This window comes from Pseudocercospora fijiensis, assembly GCF_000340215.1.
Source record: "Pseudocercospora fijiensis CIRAD86 unplaced genomic scaffold MYCFIscaffold_7, whole genome shotgun sequence".
NCBI classification, from domain to species: Eukaryota; Fungi; Ascomycota; class Dothideomycetes; order Mycosphaerellales; family Mycosphaerellaceae; genus Pseudocercospora; species Pseudocercospora fijiensis.
This window is the reverse complement of record NW_006921538.1, coordinates 2,250,244-2,268,609: the sequence shown is the minus strand read 5'-3', so window position 1 is coordinate 2,268,609 and position 18,366 is coordinate 2,250,244. Positions and strand designations below refer to the sequence as shown.

The following is an 18,366-nucleotide window of genomic DNA, read 5'->3' as shown; positions in this document are numbered from 1 at the left end:
AACAAGGGTCTTTTTTCCCCCACCTCGCGAAATCTTTCTTTGTAAAATTCCTTGGGAACCTTTTTTTAATCAGGTTTTTCCGGCCTTTTTTTAGTCTTCCATTTGGGGAATTCAATCCCATTCGCCTAAACGAAATTGGCGCCGGGAATTCCCACCCCGTTCCAAAAACCTGTGGGAAACCGGGGGGTTTTTTTTTTGGGGGAGGATTTGTTAAATCCAAAATTTTTTTTAAAGAGCCCCCCACTTTTTTTTGGGGGGGAAGAAAAAAAAAGGCCCAAATTCCAAAAAATCCCCCCCCCCCCCCCCCCCCCGGAATTCCCCAAACAGATATTCAAAGCAATCCCCATCGCCCTCTTCGTATCACCCGCAAGATTCGAACTAATCCAAGCACTTCCGGCCGGGTTGGTGGGGTATTGACCGATACAGATTAACATGACGGCGAAATAACACGGACCGATTTGTGAGGCGATGTGTGGGGCCAAAGGGAGCAAAATGCAGAAACCCACGAGAGCGACGGCCATTTGGCCGAAAAAGAAAATGAAAATTGCGCGCCATTGGAAGTGGTCGGAGAGTCTGGAGAGGACGATGGCGAGATTCGCCCGGCGACGTAGGGGGGGGGGATTGTCATTCCGGGGAGAGAGATGAGAGGTTAGTAGATATAGTGCTGTGGGTTGGAGGGTTGGAGGGGGCTTTTTCTGCTTACAGCTGAGCTTGAGATGAGGTGTAGCCCATCGACTTGCTGATACTGGGCATGGTGAATTTGAGGCCGTATGCGAGGACTGATGCGGTAAAGAGGATTTAGGCTTGTATGTAGACTTTGTAGTCGGTGGGGAGGTCGGTGAGGTAGCCCCATTTGAACTTATCGCGTTTCTCCATCGAGGAATTTCCGCCTTCTTTGATGGCTGTTTGGATCTCCAGGTATCGTTGTTCTTCTGAGTTGAGCCAGTGACCGGAGAGTGCTGGAGTATCAGGCATGATAAAGAAGCAAGCCACGCCGACGAGGACTGTGGCAATACCTTCGAGGCTAATTGAAATGTCAGTCAGTCTCCAATCAAGGGAACTGCGTGGTTTTGTACTTACATGAAGATCCAAACCCAACCAGGCTCACCTTCCAGCTCCGTCCATTTTCGCGATAGCAAAAGCGAGCAAGCCAGAGAAGGCTCCTGAAAGAGCACTGGCACAGTAGAAAAGGGCAAGTCGAGTCTGGACCTGACGCTGAGCATACCATCGTGTAATGAGGTAGACAGCTCCAGGAAAGAAGCCGGCTTCAGCGAGCGATTCCAAGCATGATTCTCACGACCATGAGTCCGGCGAAGTTCTTGACGAGGCCGGTGAATGTCATGACGATTCCCCAGGCCACGACCAGGATGCCGAGATATGTTGATGGACGCTTGAACTTCTTCAGGATGATATTGGAAGGGACTTCGAGAAGTATGTAGGGAATGTCATGACGATTCCCCAGGCCACGACCAGGATGCCGAGATATGTTGATGGACGCTTGAACTTCTTCAGGATGATATTGGAAGGGACTTCGAGAAGTATGTAGGGTATGAAGAAGATCGAAAGCGCGATATTGTATTGGATGCCGGAGAGACCGAGGTCTTTGGTCGTGCCTTCGATTTTCGCGTTACCTATTTTTACAAGGCCAGTGTTGGATAAAGCGTACGATTCCAATGTGTTAGAACGTACCGATGTTGGCACGGTTGATGTGAGATGCGAGGTAGAGCAGGGCGAGAACAGGTACTAGTCGAACGTCGATCTGGATTGCCGTCAGCATCCTGCCTCCACCGTCAATCGTCTTCCGTCTCGCACCTTTCTAAGCATCTTCTTCTTCTTGTCCTCGGGAAATGTCTCATAGAACTCTGTATCTTCATGGGATGGCCCGATGTTGGCATACTTGTTGACATTGTATTGCTCAATGACTTCAACCTTCTCAGGGTCTTTGTCAATGCTGGCGAGCGAAGCCCGACTGTGCTCTGGACCCATCTTGTCGATGCTATAGGGATTGTAACGATGAGAGAAGCACAACTCAGCAGGCCTCCTCCCTGGTCTGCTTCTAGCGACGTTCAGGACGACATTCATATGCCATGTGGGCAGGGAACGCAACTTACCACGCGCGCGGGCAAGTCACGGATTGGAGTGGGTTTGCGGAGACAATGAGGAGGAATCGTCGAACCATGTGGCAGCAACATGTTTGTGGGTACTGGAGAAGGCTACCTCCGTTCAGGCCTTTGTGCATTAAGGATTACGTTCCGCGGTAGTGAATTGGTTCGAATTGCACGTAATAGCATAATTTAGGGTTCATTTGCCGACTTCCGAGCAACTAATTATACACTACTCTACCTAATCCTTCGCCTAAAGGCCTAAAGCTAAACTGTCTTGTTTCTTAGTACTTATAGCTATTAAAATACTAATATAACGCGATACGCGAAATTAACTAAAGCAACACTTAGAGCTTATAGCGCTACTATTTCCGAATATAGCGATTCAAAAATCAAGTCTCTACGACGTATATACGTTAAGTTATACTAATTTAGCCGAGCCTACTTCTATAGCTTTCTACCTACCTAAATATATCGATTCTTAATATCTCGCTACGTAATAAGATAATACTTAGAGGTTCTTAATAGGCATTGTCCGACCGACTTTCTCGCTAAGCCTAAGTATATACGACTTCTCGTTACTAAGTTCTCGCCGCTTCTCGAAAGAATAGGTAGTAGTACTATCCTCCTTTTTTAACTAGACTAACTCGAGGCCCTTCGCAAAGTACTTCCGACCTACTTTCTTGCTATATACGAGTATATATAGTATAGTAGTACTAAGTTCTCGTTACTCCGCCGACAGTATTTACTAGCGGCTTAAAAGCCTCTAGATATACTACTCCTAATATATCTAAAATACTCGCGCGCTTCTAGCTCTAGTATTTTCGACTAACTTTGTAGTAAGGACTATATATATACGATATCTCGCTACTAAGATATAGCTATATAGTAGACGCGACTTTAGCTAGCAATTCGAGTCGGTACTCCGAATACTAAATACTAGCTAATACCTATACGATCTATACGATCTATACGATTTATACGACATCGCTAATATAAGTGACTCTAACTTAACTAATTAGCCTAATATCTCCGAGCTCGATCGTCGTCTAGGCGGAAGTACTTAGTATACTTTTTCTTCGTATCTCTCTAATATTCTAGCTATATCTAAACTCGACTATTACGAAGATAATACCGCCTTACCGCCTCGACTAGACGATAAAAATAAAGAGATAATTACTTCGGAGGATATAGATCTGCTAGGCTAGACGTCCGACCTACTAGACTATATAATCGATATAAATCGCCGCCGCTAGCGCTAGTATTATAGCGACTATTACAACTCCGAGAGTATGCTAGGTAACGAGGACCGCCTAGCTGCTCGACGCTAGCCTTTAGGTCGTACTATAGCTCCTCGCTGCCTACGAAATACTAATCGTAACGTTAACTATACCTAACCTAACGAGAATAATAGTATAACCGAGGACGAGGATACTAATGTCTAAGAAGAATCGTAGAGCGAGGACGAGATTAAGCTCGAGAACCGAAATAGCAACGTATCTAACGATAATAATAGCGATATACCTACCTAGCGCCTAGGCGCCCGTATCCTCGTAGAGATAGATAATAAAGAGGATAAAGATTCTAAGCTAGATACTGTTACTAGCGACCGCCGCCTAAGGATAACTAAGAAGCAGAAGTATAAGGCCGTTATAGTAAACATACGTATACTCGGCATTAGCTTTAAGGAGATAATATATATCTAGGGCAGTAAGGAGGGTACTAAGACACATCGGAAGCGCATATATACTATATAAGACCTCTAGCCTAATAAGCACCTTGTTAGTATAGTCGAGCTACGGTCCGAGGTAAAGAATCTAATCGGTAAGAAGTTCTTCGATGCCTATAAGCCGGAAGATAGCCTCGCTAAACTACGTCGCCTATTTGAGATATACGATGTAATCTATAATATCGCCCTAAATTAGTACCGCCTGCTCGAAGACTTTATATTACTAAACACTCGGAAGGATACTAAGTAGCGAGCAATGTCGTTCGAAGATAAGCGTAGTATAATATAGAAGCGGATCTATACGCTTACCTATATAGTAGTATATTCGATAGCAATAAAGCGCGCTTCTTAGTTACTAAAATCTCTTAGTCTTCTTTTAGTATATATCGGTAACCTGCTAGTATATATTGTTAACACCTTCTGTAATATAGGTCTCGTGCCTTCGTATAAGACTATATAGATACTAATTAAGAAGAATGCCGACGTCTAGAGATTAAAGATTAAAGAGTAGGTTATACTATTTATCTAGTAGATTTGTTATAATAACTTCAATCGGTAATCTAAGAAGAAGGACTAGGATATTGCGGATAATAACGAGTAGGTTAATATTACTAACTCGTATATCGCGCTTTGCGATAACTTTCCGGATAGTAGCTTAACCTAGGATATATATAATCGCTCTAAGCTAGTCGTTCCTTAGAGTATTATCGACAATATCGATAGCGACGATACTATCGAGCTAGTCGAGCTGTTCTAGATAGATAAGGCTATCTTATATATCTTCGGCGATGTAGTTAAGTCTATCTTTAAGGCGGCTAAGAATGCTAACGTCGTTAATGTAAATAGTAACCGGATTAGCCGCCCGCAATTTCTAGAGATCGAATATAGCTTTAAAGGCAAGACTCCGATCCTATTAATACCGCTATCCTAGAACGATAAGATATCGAATAAGGGTATACTGCTTGTCTATAATAACCTGTACCTAACTAACCTTAGACTAAAGCTAGAGGACCCGATCTTCGCAAAGCGCCTTATCTTAAATATCGGTAATTAGTTAACCGTAGAGCGTATACTACACATAGTATTCGGTAGTATCGAGAACAAGGCTCTATATAATAGAAAGTAGCATATCCTTAGCGTACCTACTATAATATATACCTTTATAAACCTCTGCTATACTATGTTCCGCACTAATTAGTATAGAAACAAGGCCGGCGACAAGCTTAATATCTCTGCTTCCCTACGCTCGGATGTTAACTTCTAGGATATAAAGGAGGTCGATCTAAAGTCCCCTAAGTTCTTCCGAATATAGAGCCTACTAAAGCGCTTATTTAATACCCGTATTGTCGCTATCTTCTATTAGATTCTTGTCGACCGAAAAATTATTATAGAGGATATAACAGATCTATTAAAGGGCGAAGAGACTCGTTATAAAGTCGTCCTATAGGCGATTAAGGACAAAGTAACTGCATCTAACTATCTCGATATCGTAAAGCAGATCCGATAACTAGTGTTTTTACCTAAGGTATAGGATAGTATACTAGATTGCCCTTCTATCGACGAGGGTGCAACTAATCCGGTTAGCCTAGATGCGGCCTTTACCTCGATATATAGAATGCTAAAGGAGATCTCTCTATTCTTTCGTCTCCGATACGCCGTTCGTATAGAAGATATTAGTTATATCCGCCGCTATGTTAACTATATAGTTCTATATTTCATCGGTGCTAGACAAGCTAATTATAGGCGACTAATAATATATATATACTACCTTCTTAATAAGGGCAGTACGCCTAAGCTATAGAAGGCAATCCTCGGTACTATATACGTTAATCTATCTAGCAAGAAAGGCTATACTATCGGTGCTAACGAGATAATTGAACTCTATAACTACGACCTATCTTAGGACTATATACGCCTTAGCAACTTAATATACGGCCTTCCTACGGTCTTCGAGAAGGTCGCTATAAACCGTAAGTCCTCTCGCCTTATTAAGAGTATATTTAAGGAAAGCTCTAGTATATAGCGTATAAGCTACCGTACCGAGAAGGATATTAGTATAGGTATTTTTAACCGTATAGATAAGATTCGTATCGATAGGTTTGCGAAGTAGTAGTACGGCAATAGCTTTACTCTGTCGGATAATATCTACGAGGTCGGTATAGATCTAATGCTATCCGTAGTCGACACATTTAATATAGCAAATAAGCGGTATATAAGGGGTCGCTTAACTGTACTTTAGGCTAATATATTAGACAGTCCTAATGCTACTACTCGATTCGGTAAAGGTCTTAGTCTTAGTCTAGCTAAGGATGCTATCCTTAATCTAGAGCGAGATAATACGTAGATCGATATAGCAGATAGCTTCGCTCGGATTATCGAGGAAGTCGAGACTCTAGATCTTACTAGTACTAATACTAGTATTAGTCTGCTTAGAGGAATAGGTAATACATTTAGCGCCGAGGGTAGTAGTAACTTCTAAAGGAACAGAGCATAGAGTATAGAGTATAGAGCAGTCGAGTATAGAGTATAGAGTATAGAGCATAGAGTATAGAGTATAGAGTATAGAGTATAATATTTAATATATTAAGGTAGGACTATTCTTGTCTAAGCACTAAACTAACGCCTGTAATATCGTCGTTGTCCTATAGCAGCTCTAGATTATACGCGCCTAGCGGCGAAGTAATAGCGGTAGACTAGAGTACGTGCCTCGTACGATAATAGTTTAATAGCTAGCTAGGCTAGGCGTACGATAATCGCTTAATAGCTAGCTAGGCTAGGCGTACGATAATCGCTTAATAGCTAGCTAGGCTAGGCGTACGATAATCGCTTAATAGCTAGCTAGGCTAGGCGTACAATAATAGCTTAATAGCTAGGCTAGGCTAGGCGTACGATAATCGCTTAATAGCTAGGCTAGGCTAGGCGTACGATAATCGCTTAATAACTAGCGTTACTCTAACTAGCGGTTAGCGGCAAAGTAGTAGCGGTAGACTAGAGTGCGTACCTAGGTAGACTAGAGTGCGTGCCTCGTTAATAACCGGCTAACGAGCGTAGAGCAATTCTAGCCTTAGGCATTCGACTAGCAGCAGTCGGCGGCTATTGCGTTAAAAGTGCGATAATATATAGCCGTTATTGTTGCCTTGCTATTATAGCGTAAATAGCGCAATCCTATTAGTAGAGGCAAACCTTAGCTACGATACGCTAATATAGACCTACGCTTCCTAGTTTAACTTCTTCTTCTTCTTCTTCTATATATACTAATATACTAACACCCCTAGTAATATACCAGCTGTCGGCTTCTTAGCAATAGTGTCGATACCTCTTTGTCGTATATAGGTAGCTCTATAGCGATTAATACTATTCCTTGCTAGTTCTACGGCTTGCTACCGATAGAGCCGCTTATCTAATAGTTAAGGTTCCTCGGTAGGTAGTTTGTTTAGTCCTTTTAGTCTCCGATAGGCTTTATTAACGCAAGACGTTGCAAAGGCGACTCTCCTAGCGAGTAGGTTGTTTCTATAGCTTTAGCGGGCGCCGACTACGCATTTAACCGAAAGAGTATAGTTATTATTAGAACATCGCAGTCTTAGTACAAACTATAGAGGTCTTAGATAGATTAGCGGAGGTAAAAACTCTTTAGTAAGGTACACCTATAATACGGCTAACGGTCTAACTCGGTAAAAACTCTTTAGTAAAGTATACCTTAAGTAGCGGCTCGATAGCGACTCTCCTACTAAGTAGGTTAGTTCGTAGCATTGCTATAGGCCTAACTCGGTAAAAACTCTTTAGTAAGGTATACCTTAAGTAGCGGCTACAGGCTTCCTACGTTCGGATTCTTTATAGGATAATATACGCGTATCTAGTTAAGTCGGCGTAACGCCTTCGTTAGGACTGTTAGTTATAATAACCTTAGTCGTTGCGTAAGGGCCTCTAGTATACTTAAGCCCGAAGGCGCTTAGTCTTAGTCTTTACTACTATACGACTGTAGTACTGCTACGCGACTATAGCCCTTTACGTATTAAGACTACTATTCGACTATAGTGCGCCTCCTCTTCTAGTAAGCGTATCGATATTGCTATACGACTATAACGCGCTCGACAACCTTTTTCGCGGTGTCTCTAATACTAAGGGCGCGGTTACACTCTATTATTGTCTAGGTACTAATAAGTATCGCTTTAGCGAATAAGCTGTTATTGTTTCGCTTAATAAGTCCCTTCCTATATACCTCGTGCTATAGTTAGTAATAGAATGCGTTAATTGTTGCGTATTACGCGTAGTATATAGGCTATGTATAATTCTAGTATGCTTCGGAGTGTATGCTTCTATAGCCGCTTAGTGCCGCTAGTTAATTAGATCCCCGGACGCTACTGCTCGTTCTTCTCTGCCTCGTATAGTAACTAGTTATCGGAATGATCGTTCTAGGAGAGTCTAAGCAATAGAGGGCGTTAACGTAAGAGGGCTATCGTAGCTTCTCGAAGGGTGCTTTTACGAGCGCTCGATATATGTTATTGCCCTACGTATCTATCCTTACTATATATATTGTAGTGCTAATAGCTGCGGTATAATAAGTATAGTACTAGTGTCGCTAGTGTCGCTAGTGTCGCTAGTATCGGTAACTTCTCGGGTTTCGGAGGCGGTTCTTAGTGCCTAAGGCGGCCGTCGTTATCGTATTAGACACTTTTGTTAGCACTATTTGCTAGAAATGCGCTTAATCGACGTATCTCGCTATATTAGTAATATGCTGTTATAAAAGTCGTAAAAGTCGGATTGTAAATACGCGGAAGGAAGTAGCTATAACGTTTAATCCTACTAATTAAGCGCTCTACTATACTAAATCCGGGGTCTTAGCGGGACTCGGTATCCTTATCGCTTCCTCGAATTTACGCTTCTCGCCTAGCTCTTATATACTATCGGAAAAAAAAACGACTATCGATACCTACGACTATCGACACCTACAACTATCTACAAACCCTTATCGTAAAGGACACGATAGAAGAGCCTGCTTAGCGAGCTTATAAGGACATAATAGAAGGGTAGTTAGGAAGGACCTTATTAAATGCTAATTCTAGTACTATCTCTAGCACTATCTCTATTGCTAATTCTAGCGCTATTTTATCGCTAATCCTAGTACTATTTCTAGCGCTATTCTAGTGCTATTTCTAGCGCTATTCTAGTGCCATTTCTAGCGCTATTCTAGTGCCATTTCTAGCGCTATTCTAGTGCCATTTCTAGCGCTAATCTCTACTACCTACTCGGCAGATACTAGGACAGGATATCGTCGTTAACTCTACTACTACGGCTGCTTACTATACTTAAGCTTCTCGTACGAGCACCCTCTCCGTATACGCTCTCTCTACGCTTAGTAACGCGAATATTACGGCTACTACGGCGGCTTATATAGGCCTAAGTTAAAGCCTCCTCTGCTTAAACTATAGTTATAGCCTCTTCTTCCTCTAAAGGTACGGTACTAGCGACCTTAGTAGCGGTAGATCCTACTTTAGAGGAACCTAGTTAGGCTTAAGACCGAGCAATAGCACTACGACGTCCCTTCTGTCTCTTCTTAGGTCGAGCACTGCTCTAGATAGCCGGCTCCTCGGGGCTAGAGTTACCTAAGTTACTGCTATCGCCTAGTATACTAGGAGCAGGACTAGGAGTAGGACTAGGAGCAGGACTAGGAGCAGGACTAGGAGCAGGACTAGGAGCAGGACTAGAGGCTAAAGCATTCTTAAGTTAGATACCGGACTAGCGAATAGTATTAATAAAGGCAGAGCGCCGCTACGCCGCCGTAGAGACTAGTCTAGGTTTTGTCGAGCCTATACTATCTACTCTAGGGTCTAAGAGACAACTAGTTAAGCTGCTTACTCGCTTCGACTATCTAAGCTATCTAATATAGCGGCGGCGGCGGTAGCAGCAGTAGTAGTAGTCTTATCCTTCTTCTAGGCCGCGACTTGCTTAGCCTTCTTCTCGGCCTTAGCTGCCTCCTAATCGGTATAGACATCCTTAGTAATACTAATAAGGAAAGCGACTAACTTATTAAGATTATCCTAGTATTCCTAATCTACTAACCTAGGTATAGTCTGTATTAGCTTTTCTATATCGAAGTTTATACTCTTATCCTAAGCTTTATACGACCGAGTAAGCTTAAAGACGTCCGATATAGACTACATTAATCTATCTAGCATATATAGGCTACCTAGAATACGAAACAATCGATTCTTGCGTAGATACTTTATATCGATCTTCGTTAAGTACTATTTCTTAATACGCGGAAGTGTAAAACCGGGTCTACTACTAGTACCTAGTAGATTGATCGGCTTAACGCGCTTAATAGGAGGCTAAGGTAGATTACCTATAAGGCTTAGGTTGTAGAAGTTATAACAGTCCTCGTCGGCTACCTATCTAAGCGGGTATAGGTACTACGACAGATGCTCTCTATAGTACTTATTTATTATAACGCGGTAGCATCGACCTAGAATCTTTAGATAGTTATTAAAAGTACCTATAAAGATCTTCGGGATCTTCTTACGAGCCTCTAACTCCTTCGCGTTCTAATAGTCGCTAGCCTTTCCTTTACCCTTATTACTTAGAATTACTATACTTCTAATAGGACTATTATTACTAGTATCTGTTCTAGTTTCGCTACGTATATCGTCTTCTTAGTCGGAAGTGCTACCGACATCCTTACTAGGAAGCTTATTACGTAGTCTACTAGGTCTAGTAGTATAGCGACTACAACCTCCGCGAGCGCTACGACCGCGATTACGACTACGACCTCTACGAGCTCTACGACCCCGACTACGATTAGCTTGCTCTAGTAGCAGGATAGAGAGCATTCTAGCCTCCGGTAGCATAAGTTTAATATAATCGCTAGCGTAGTATAGAACGAAGATAAAGGTACGAGGGCGATAGAAATGTAGCTCTAGAAAGAATCCTTTATCTATAATACGGGCTATAAGACGTATAATACGACCTAACTGCTATTAAAGATCTCTAGGGTCTCGAGTAATATTAAACTTCTATTAGTATACGTCGACGATATCTAGCATATCTAGTCTAATACTAGCAGCTATTGTCGCCGCTATATATTAGATATCGGAGTCTAGCTTGCAATACTTATCGTATCGATTATCCTAGTCTAGTTTAGGCATATATATAGTATAGAATGAAATAGTACGGGTTACGTCTATACTAGGACCTATACCTCTATACTAGTACCGCTTTGTTAGATCCGGATTGTCCTTAGTTAGATAGAGCAACTAGTTGCGAGCGATATCGATAAAGTTATTAATATAGCTACGACTATCGATAAAAACTAGAGACTTGCGTATATTCTAAGGAGTAGCGGACCCGGCGGTAATGCTTACTATACTATCGCTATTAACGATAGCTAGATCTTCGCTATTTCCGATAGCTAGATATGCGACGGCATTGTCGATAACAACGTATAGTATATCGTAGTCGCTAAGGTGCTTATAGGGGATAAACTTAATAATATATATTACCTCTAGCCAATCGATACTACTACGAATAACCTTAATTTCGAATGCGCCGTCTCCTTCTTTACGCAGGCTAGTATGCTTCTTAATGTATTCTATATATTTATTATCTACTGTCGTAGACGTAAGAAGAGTGTTAGTATCGGTACGCAGATAGTCGCGTACTTAGTATACCTAGGAGTAACTCGTTCCGGAATCTAGATAGCTCTCCCTACTTATATACTAAGTAATACTTATCGAAGACAATTAGACTAACCCTCTTACGGACGCGCGGGTCGTTTAGTAACGCTAGAAACTAAGGAGATGCTATCTGCTTAGGACTAAGAAGGATATACTAGATACGACCCTCGAGAATATTCTTAAATATACTAGGATCGATCTTCTTCGTTTCTATAGAGATATATATAGCATAAAGCAGTCTAGAGGTAGAAGCCGCTATTCGCTCTATAGCTGCTACCTGCTTAGCGCCGAGACGATTAAGTAGTGTATACTAAATAACAATCTTCCTAGTTATTAGCGCATAGCCCTAGAAAGGCAGACTCTTACTCTCTTCTATACGGGCGATAAATAGTACGTCGTTCTAGCTATAGATTAAGGCGTACAGGACTGCAACCTATAGTAAGGTCGGTACGTATCCTATATTAGGGTACTTTAGATCGAGTATCTTAACTAAACCCTTCTCGATAATTTCTCGCTAGAATTAGACCGTCTCTTTAAACTAGCCTGCCTGCTATACTAACTCTTAAATACGAGCTATAGATTCTTAATATATCTTATCGATTCTACGGCGGAAATAGCGCGGCAACTCGGAATACAAGCGAGGTAGTATTGTTAGTAGAATACCGAAGTCTAGTCGTATCCGAGATACCGCTATACGACCTAGTAAAGGGGCTTAGTCTAGTTCTTGTCGCTCGAGTCGCTTCTTACGCTAGCTTGCCTGCTTCTCGGCTTCGCGCTTCTAGCGGTAGCGCTACTTCTCTCTTCCTATAGTATACGCGTACTATCGAGTATACTATTAGTTTAATAGATTTAGTAGATCTATACGGCGGCGGCGGTAGGAAGATTAAAGATAAAGTTATAGGAGGATATACGGACTATAAGCGGAGCTTATACGACATACTTAAAGTTTATAAGCGGGTGCTACTTTTATATACAAGACGTAGATTTGCCCTACTAAGCAACGGTAAAGTGTATAAATAAGAGGTAGTTAAAAGGACAAGCGGAGGTTATAGAGCGTATTTTAAAGAAGGGGCGCGGCTAGTTAAATATTCGAGAAGTGCAGTGTTTATATAGTAGTAAACCTAATATAGGTAGGCAAACGGTATAGCTGCAACTAGTAATTTATGTTTGTAGCTTATAACTTTTGCATTTGTAAAGCGACGGTATTATTACAAAATGCGATATTCTTATACTTATTAAAATCTAGGTGCATCTCTATATATCGAAGTCGCTAAAGTGTATATTTGCTAAGCTATTTAGTTAATTTAGTGCTAGTTAGTATGCCTATAACCGTAACTAAGCCTAGATAGAACGGTTTGTCGTTAGGCGCTTCGCTAGAATAGGAGGAACGACGTGTTACGGATCTGATTGGTTAGAGTCCTCACATGATCTTAGAGCGACGCTAAGACTAGTAGGCTGAGCTATCGCTCTATCTTACTAGGAGCGATAGGAGCGGTCGAGAGCGACAGCGTCGCTTACGTCGCTTACGACTATAGACAAGATGTCTCCTTTGTATTTAGGAACGCCGGAATGCCCTTATAGCTCGAGGCGTTCAACTTATATTACCTACTTACTAATTGGAATTACCTTTATACCAATTATTCTGTCTCTGCCTCCCGCTTATATTAGCCTCTCTAAAGAAGCCTCGGCTTGCACGTAATAAGAAGTCACTTAACGATCTGTCGCGAGTAACCGTAACACTTTGAACGCCCTTAGGATAAGTGCCTTATTACAAGTCGGAAGGGGAACTCCCGCCCTTAGCGAGATAGGCAGTACTCGACGTACTACCTCTAGTACTAGCAATATACTCGGAACCTATGCCGGAAACGATTCTCTTAAGATCGGAAAGCTAGACTTTTATTACGGCGACCGAGACAAATTCGATACCTAGGTTAGCTAGATAGATATATATTTTATGTTCAACCAGGTTCAAGATAACTTAAAGCCAGTCTTCGCAACGACGTTTATGCGAGGCAGGGCTTAGCATTAGGTTAAACTATTTCTTAGGACCTATCTAGATAGCAACGGGACCGACAATTCGGATAGAATCTTCGCAAGCTACGAAAATCTTAAGCGTACGATAAAGAAGGTCTTTAGATCTTCTAACGAAGTTACTACCGCAGTTAGGGTTATCTAACATTTAACTTAGAAGGGGTTATATGCCGATTACGCCGCCAAATTTCAGGAATACGCCTAACTTACGGATTAGGACGACGAAGCTCTTATAACAATATATCGGCGAGGTCTTAAGGATAACGTTAAAGACGAGCTTATACGCGACGGTAGAAAAATAGATAATATAGGAACATTGGTTAAGGTTACGATCGATCTCGACGATAGGCTCTACGAACGAGCTTTAGAACGACGTTACGATTCCAAGACTTCTAGAAAAGCTAGTTATACTCCTAGATACGATAATAGACGAAACTATAGTACCTACGATAAACTAAAAGGGAATAACTACTACGGTGCGCAACTAATAGAGCTAGACGCTACTTAGAAGGGTCGAGCAATTAAAGGAAGAAAAGGCAAGAGTTCGCCTAAGAAAGCAGGAAGATTGACTTGCTATACGTATAGCAAGGAAGGCTATATAGCACGGAACTACCGCGGCAAGAATATAGTGCGACGCGAACAGTTTAATATAATACAACGAAAGGACTCGGGCAGAGAAGGCTACCGAATAGTAGTAGAGCTATACTCTATTAATAACGCGCCGAGGACCTACGTAGAGGTCGTAAAGGAAGAGCTACGACAAATCTATATAATAGCACGACGATAAGAACCCGTATATAGAGCCCTTTACTAGAGATTCTGTTACGACGACTAATACTAAATTCATTATTCTGCTAAAGTAGAAGCAGGATTTTTCCCTTAGATTAGGCGACTCGTACGAGAAGATACGAAATCTTAGTTAGAAGAAGAAACGATTAATAAATCTTGCTTAGATGCCGACGATAAAGAAAACCGAGATCCGGAAGCTTCATTCCCTCCTAGGGAGGAGTTAGGAGCTATCCTAGAAGTACCGGAGTCCCCTTAGTAAGAGGAGGAACAGTAAGAAGATTCAGAAGGAAGTCTAGATACCGAGGAAGAAACTACGAATAAAGAAAGTAAAGACGAATTCGGGATTAACGACGATACGATCCTTACGTTTATAATAGATACACCTATAGCAGCGCGAACAATCGCCTTACATCTAGTACGCAAATACGAGGAAATGTTTCTAAAGGTTAACGGACAACGGAGGGTCGATCCTATCTAATTTGATTATTTCTAGATAAGCTTACGGGTAAAATTCTAGAATCACCCCCGGATACCTATAGACTATGCGTACTATAACTTCATTACGGAGCGAGTACCGATGGGAAGCACAATTACGCCCTACGGATACGTCCTACCCGACGAAAGGACGATTATTACTCAAGATATACGTTAGACGGTCTAGCGATTAAATCAGCAATACCGAAAGGCTATAGTAGCGCAGGGACGGGATATATGCAACGATACCCTCGAGGAAAAATTATATACCGAAGAAGCACGAACGGCAGGACTACGGATCCGTAACTAGTTAGAACAACGTTAGGCTGCTAATTAGTCGGGAAACGGACCAACTCTCTAGATTAGAGCGTTCTAAGAGAGTTCCTTAATACCGAAAGCGCTTAAGCATTAACAGCAGTCTTCCGTATAAAAGTTATCGTTAACGGGCACCCGACGAGTGTACTAATAGATTCCGGAGCGAGCGGGAACTTTACCTCCGAATTATTCGTTAAAAGCCGAGGGATCGTAACCCGAAGTAGAAGAGAAGGAGCGTATAAACTTATAGCAGTAGATGGGTTACCGCTACCTAGTATAGAACGAGAAACGATACCGTTACTACTAGCTATCCAACAGCACTACGAGGAGATTGTCTTAGATATTACTAACATAGCTAGTTATAATATTGTATTAGGTATACCTTAGTTAAGAAAGTATAACCCAGTCGTAGACTAGAGAAAAGGAGTACTTATATTTAAGGAATGCGACTGTATAATCGGCATTCAACCTATATAGCGGCAGCGTTCGCAGGCAGATGAGATTGACAAACGTAGGGCGATTCGTAAGACGTTTGCGTCGACAGGAATTACGGAGAACCGTATTCAACCCGGATCGACACTACCGTTAGGTTAGGAGGGTTATAATAATAATTACGGGAAGGATAGAAGTCATACACTATCGAAGAATAAAACCAGAATCTCGGACCTAGACATTCCTAAAGAGTATAGTAAGTAGAAGCGACTCTTTAAAGAGGAGAGAGGCAAGGCAGCCTTACCTAAACACCAACTATAGGATTATAAAATACACTTACAGCCTAGGAAAGAGCCTCTATAGGGACCCTTATACGCAATGTCTAAGAAAGAGCTTAAAACCCTAGATAAGTAGCTAAAAGAGAAATTAGAAAAAGGCTAGATACGGAAGTCGATATCCTTAGCAGCCTTACTAGTAATGTTCGTTCCGAAAGCCGGATTAGACGAAGGACGGCTAGTAGTCGATTTTAGACGACTTAACGATATCACAATTAAGAATCGGTACCTACTACCGAATATCGAAGAAATGCAAGACCGATTAACTAGATTAGACTAGTATACGAAGATTGACCTACGCGATGCGTTTTACGCAATACGTATAGTAGCTAGATACGAGTGGATAACAGCATTCCGAACAAGATATAGGCTTTACGAATTCTTAGTTATGCCTATAGGACTTACAAATGCCCTAGCGTTATGTTAAGACCTTATAAACGAAGTCCTCCGAGACCTTCTAGATATATACGTTATCGCATATATAGACGATATCTTAGTCTATACTAAAGGAGCTCTCGCGGACTATATACGAATAGTGCAGGACGTCTTTAAACGATTTACTTAAGTAGGATTTAAGACTGCACCTAAGAAATGCGAATTCTATAAGAAGGAAGTTAAATTCCTAGGATTTATTATCAGCACTATAGGAATCAGGATCGATCTAGAAAAAACCAAGTCAATATAGGAATGGCCAACGCCTATATGCGTTAAAGACGTACAATTATTCCTAGGATTAGCCAACTATAATAGAAAATTCATCGAGGGCTACTCTAAGATAGCGGCACCCCTTACGGAGCTTATAAAGAAAGACAAGCAATAGAACTAGAGCACGAAGGAAGACGAAGCGTTTAGGTAGCTAAAGAAGCAATGCGTTTCTACGCCAACGCTACGATTATTCGATAGGAGTAAGGCGGTCTAGATAGAAACAGACGCGTCGGATAGGGCTATAGGAGCATGCCTTATATAGGAACATAACGGGAAACGACACCCGGTAGCCTATTACTCGAGAAAGATATTACCCGCGGAATAGAACTACGACATCTATAATAAAGAGCTACTTGCAATAGTTGCATTACTATAACACTAGCGAGTATACGCGGAAGGAGCACTAAGTCTTACGATTCTTTCTAATTATAAGAATCTGACTTACTTCACTACGACTAAAGTACTAACCCGAAGACAGGCCCGCTAGTCGGAGCTACTAGGACAGTATAAGTTCGAAATCCGCTATACCCTAGGACGCGAGAACGGACGAGCCGACGCACTAAGCCGCCGTAGCGACTATATAGAGGGTTACGAACCAGTGCAGCAGCAGATATTAAAAGCAAACTAAGACGGAAGCCTTAGTACTAACACAAAAGAATTCAACTATATTATACGAGTTCTTTAGGACATAGAAGAACAGTTTCCAATCGAACATAGGAAATACTAAGTACCTAAGGAACGAGTTACGGAGTGTATACGATAACACTACGACGGACTAGAAAATGGACACCCTAGAGTTTCAAAAACAATAGAACTAGTTAAGCGAAGCTTCGGATTCCTATACATGCGACAACGAGTTCTAGAATATATTAAGAAATGTCTACAATGTCAGCGTAACAAGGCTAATAGACACGCTAGATATAGACACATCCAATTTAGGACGCTACTAGATAAACTATAGGACGAAGTTACAATAGACTTTATTACGAAACTACCGAAGTCTAAGGATCCGGTTATAGGACATAGCTACGACATAATACTTGTTATAGTCGATAGGCTTACGAAATACGCACACTTCATTCCTGCTAACGAAGCAAGTACGGCAGAGCAACTCGGATACCTCGTACTAGATAGACTTGTACGATACTACGGATTTCTAAGGACCTATATCACGGACAGAGACAAGCTCTTTACGTCAAACTACTAGAAGACGCTTACAGCGACGCTTGGAATTAAGCATAAACTATCAACGGCATACCATCTACAGACAGACGGCTAAACGGAAGTTAAGAATCAGGCCTTGGAGGTATACTTACGGCACTACGTCAATTACGCACAAAACAATTAGGCATCGCTATTGCCTATAGCACAACTTGCACTAAACAACTAACAATCTAAGACTACGAAAGAAATACTATTCTTCGCTAATTTTAGGAAACATCCGTAGCTGTTCGGGGAATAGTATTTACAGTATCTATACGCGGATAAAGCGATAGTCGCTTTAGAAGACTTAAAGCAGGTGCATAAAGAATTGCAAAGGGCAATTGCCGAGTCTTAAGAAAAGATTACGGGACTATATAATGCTAAACGAAAAATGGCACCTTAGCTAAAAAAGGGGGATAAGGTCTACCTCCTAACAAAGAATCTAAGAACCCGGAGATCGACTAAGAAACTAGACTACGTTAAAGTCGGGCTATTTTTGATTGATAAGCCTAAAGGACTAGTTAATTACCGACTCAAACTACCGGACGACGCGAAAATCCACCTAGTATTCTATATCTCTA

General features: G+C 41.6%; 2 protein-coding genes across 2 annotated transcripts in view; one reads left to right on the top strand and one right to left on the bottom strand.

The window, feature by feature from the left end:
• The window catches only part of MYCFIDRAFT_204524 (uncharacterized protein), a gene marked incomplete at both ends in the record, with an annotated part of 2,059 nt that extends 282 nt beyond the window's left edge, over window positions 1–1,777 (bottom strand). The window contains 6 exons of the mRNA XM_007931073.1: window positions 326–573; window positions 860–1,024; window positions 1,109–1,215; window positions 1,298–1,422; window positions 1,497–1,631; window positions 1,690–1,777. Coding sequence (XP_007929264.1) covers window positions 326–573; window positions 860–1,024; window positions 1,109–1,215; window positions 1,298–1,422; window positions 1,497–1,631; window positions 1,690–1,777 — 868 coding nt within the window. The remainder of the gene's footprint in view (window positions 1–325; window positions 574–859; window positions 1,025–1,108; window positions 1,216–1,297; window positions 1,423–1,496; window positions 1,632–1,689) is intronic.
• Window positions 1,778–2,013: 236 nt separating this feature from the next.
• Window positions 2,014–9,524, top strand: MYCFIDRAFT_177226 (uncharacterized protein; the record flags this gene model as incomplete). Its single annotated transcript, XM_007931072.1, has 3 exons — window positions 2,014–2,139; window positions 2,162–2,233; window positions 9,513–9,524. The coding sequence occupies 3 exons, from the start codon at window positions 2,014–2,016 to the stop codon at window positions 9,522–9,524; spliced, it is 210 nt and encodes a 69-aa protein (XP_007929263.1).
• Between the last annotated feature and the right edge of the window lie 8,842 nt (window positions 9,525–18,366).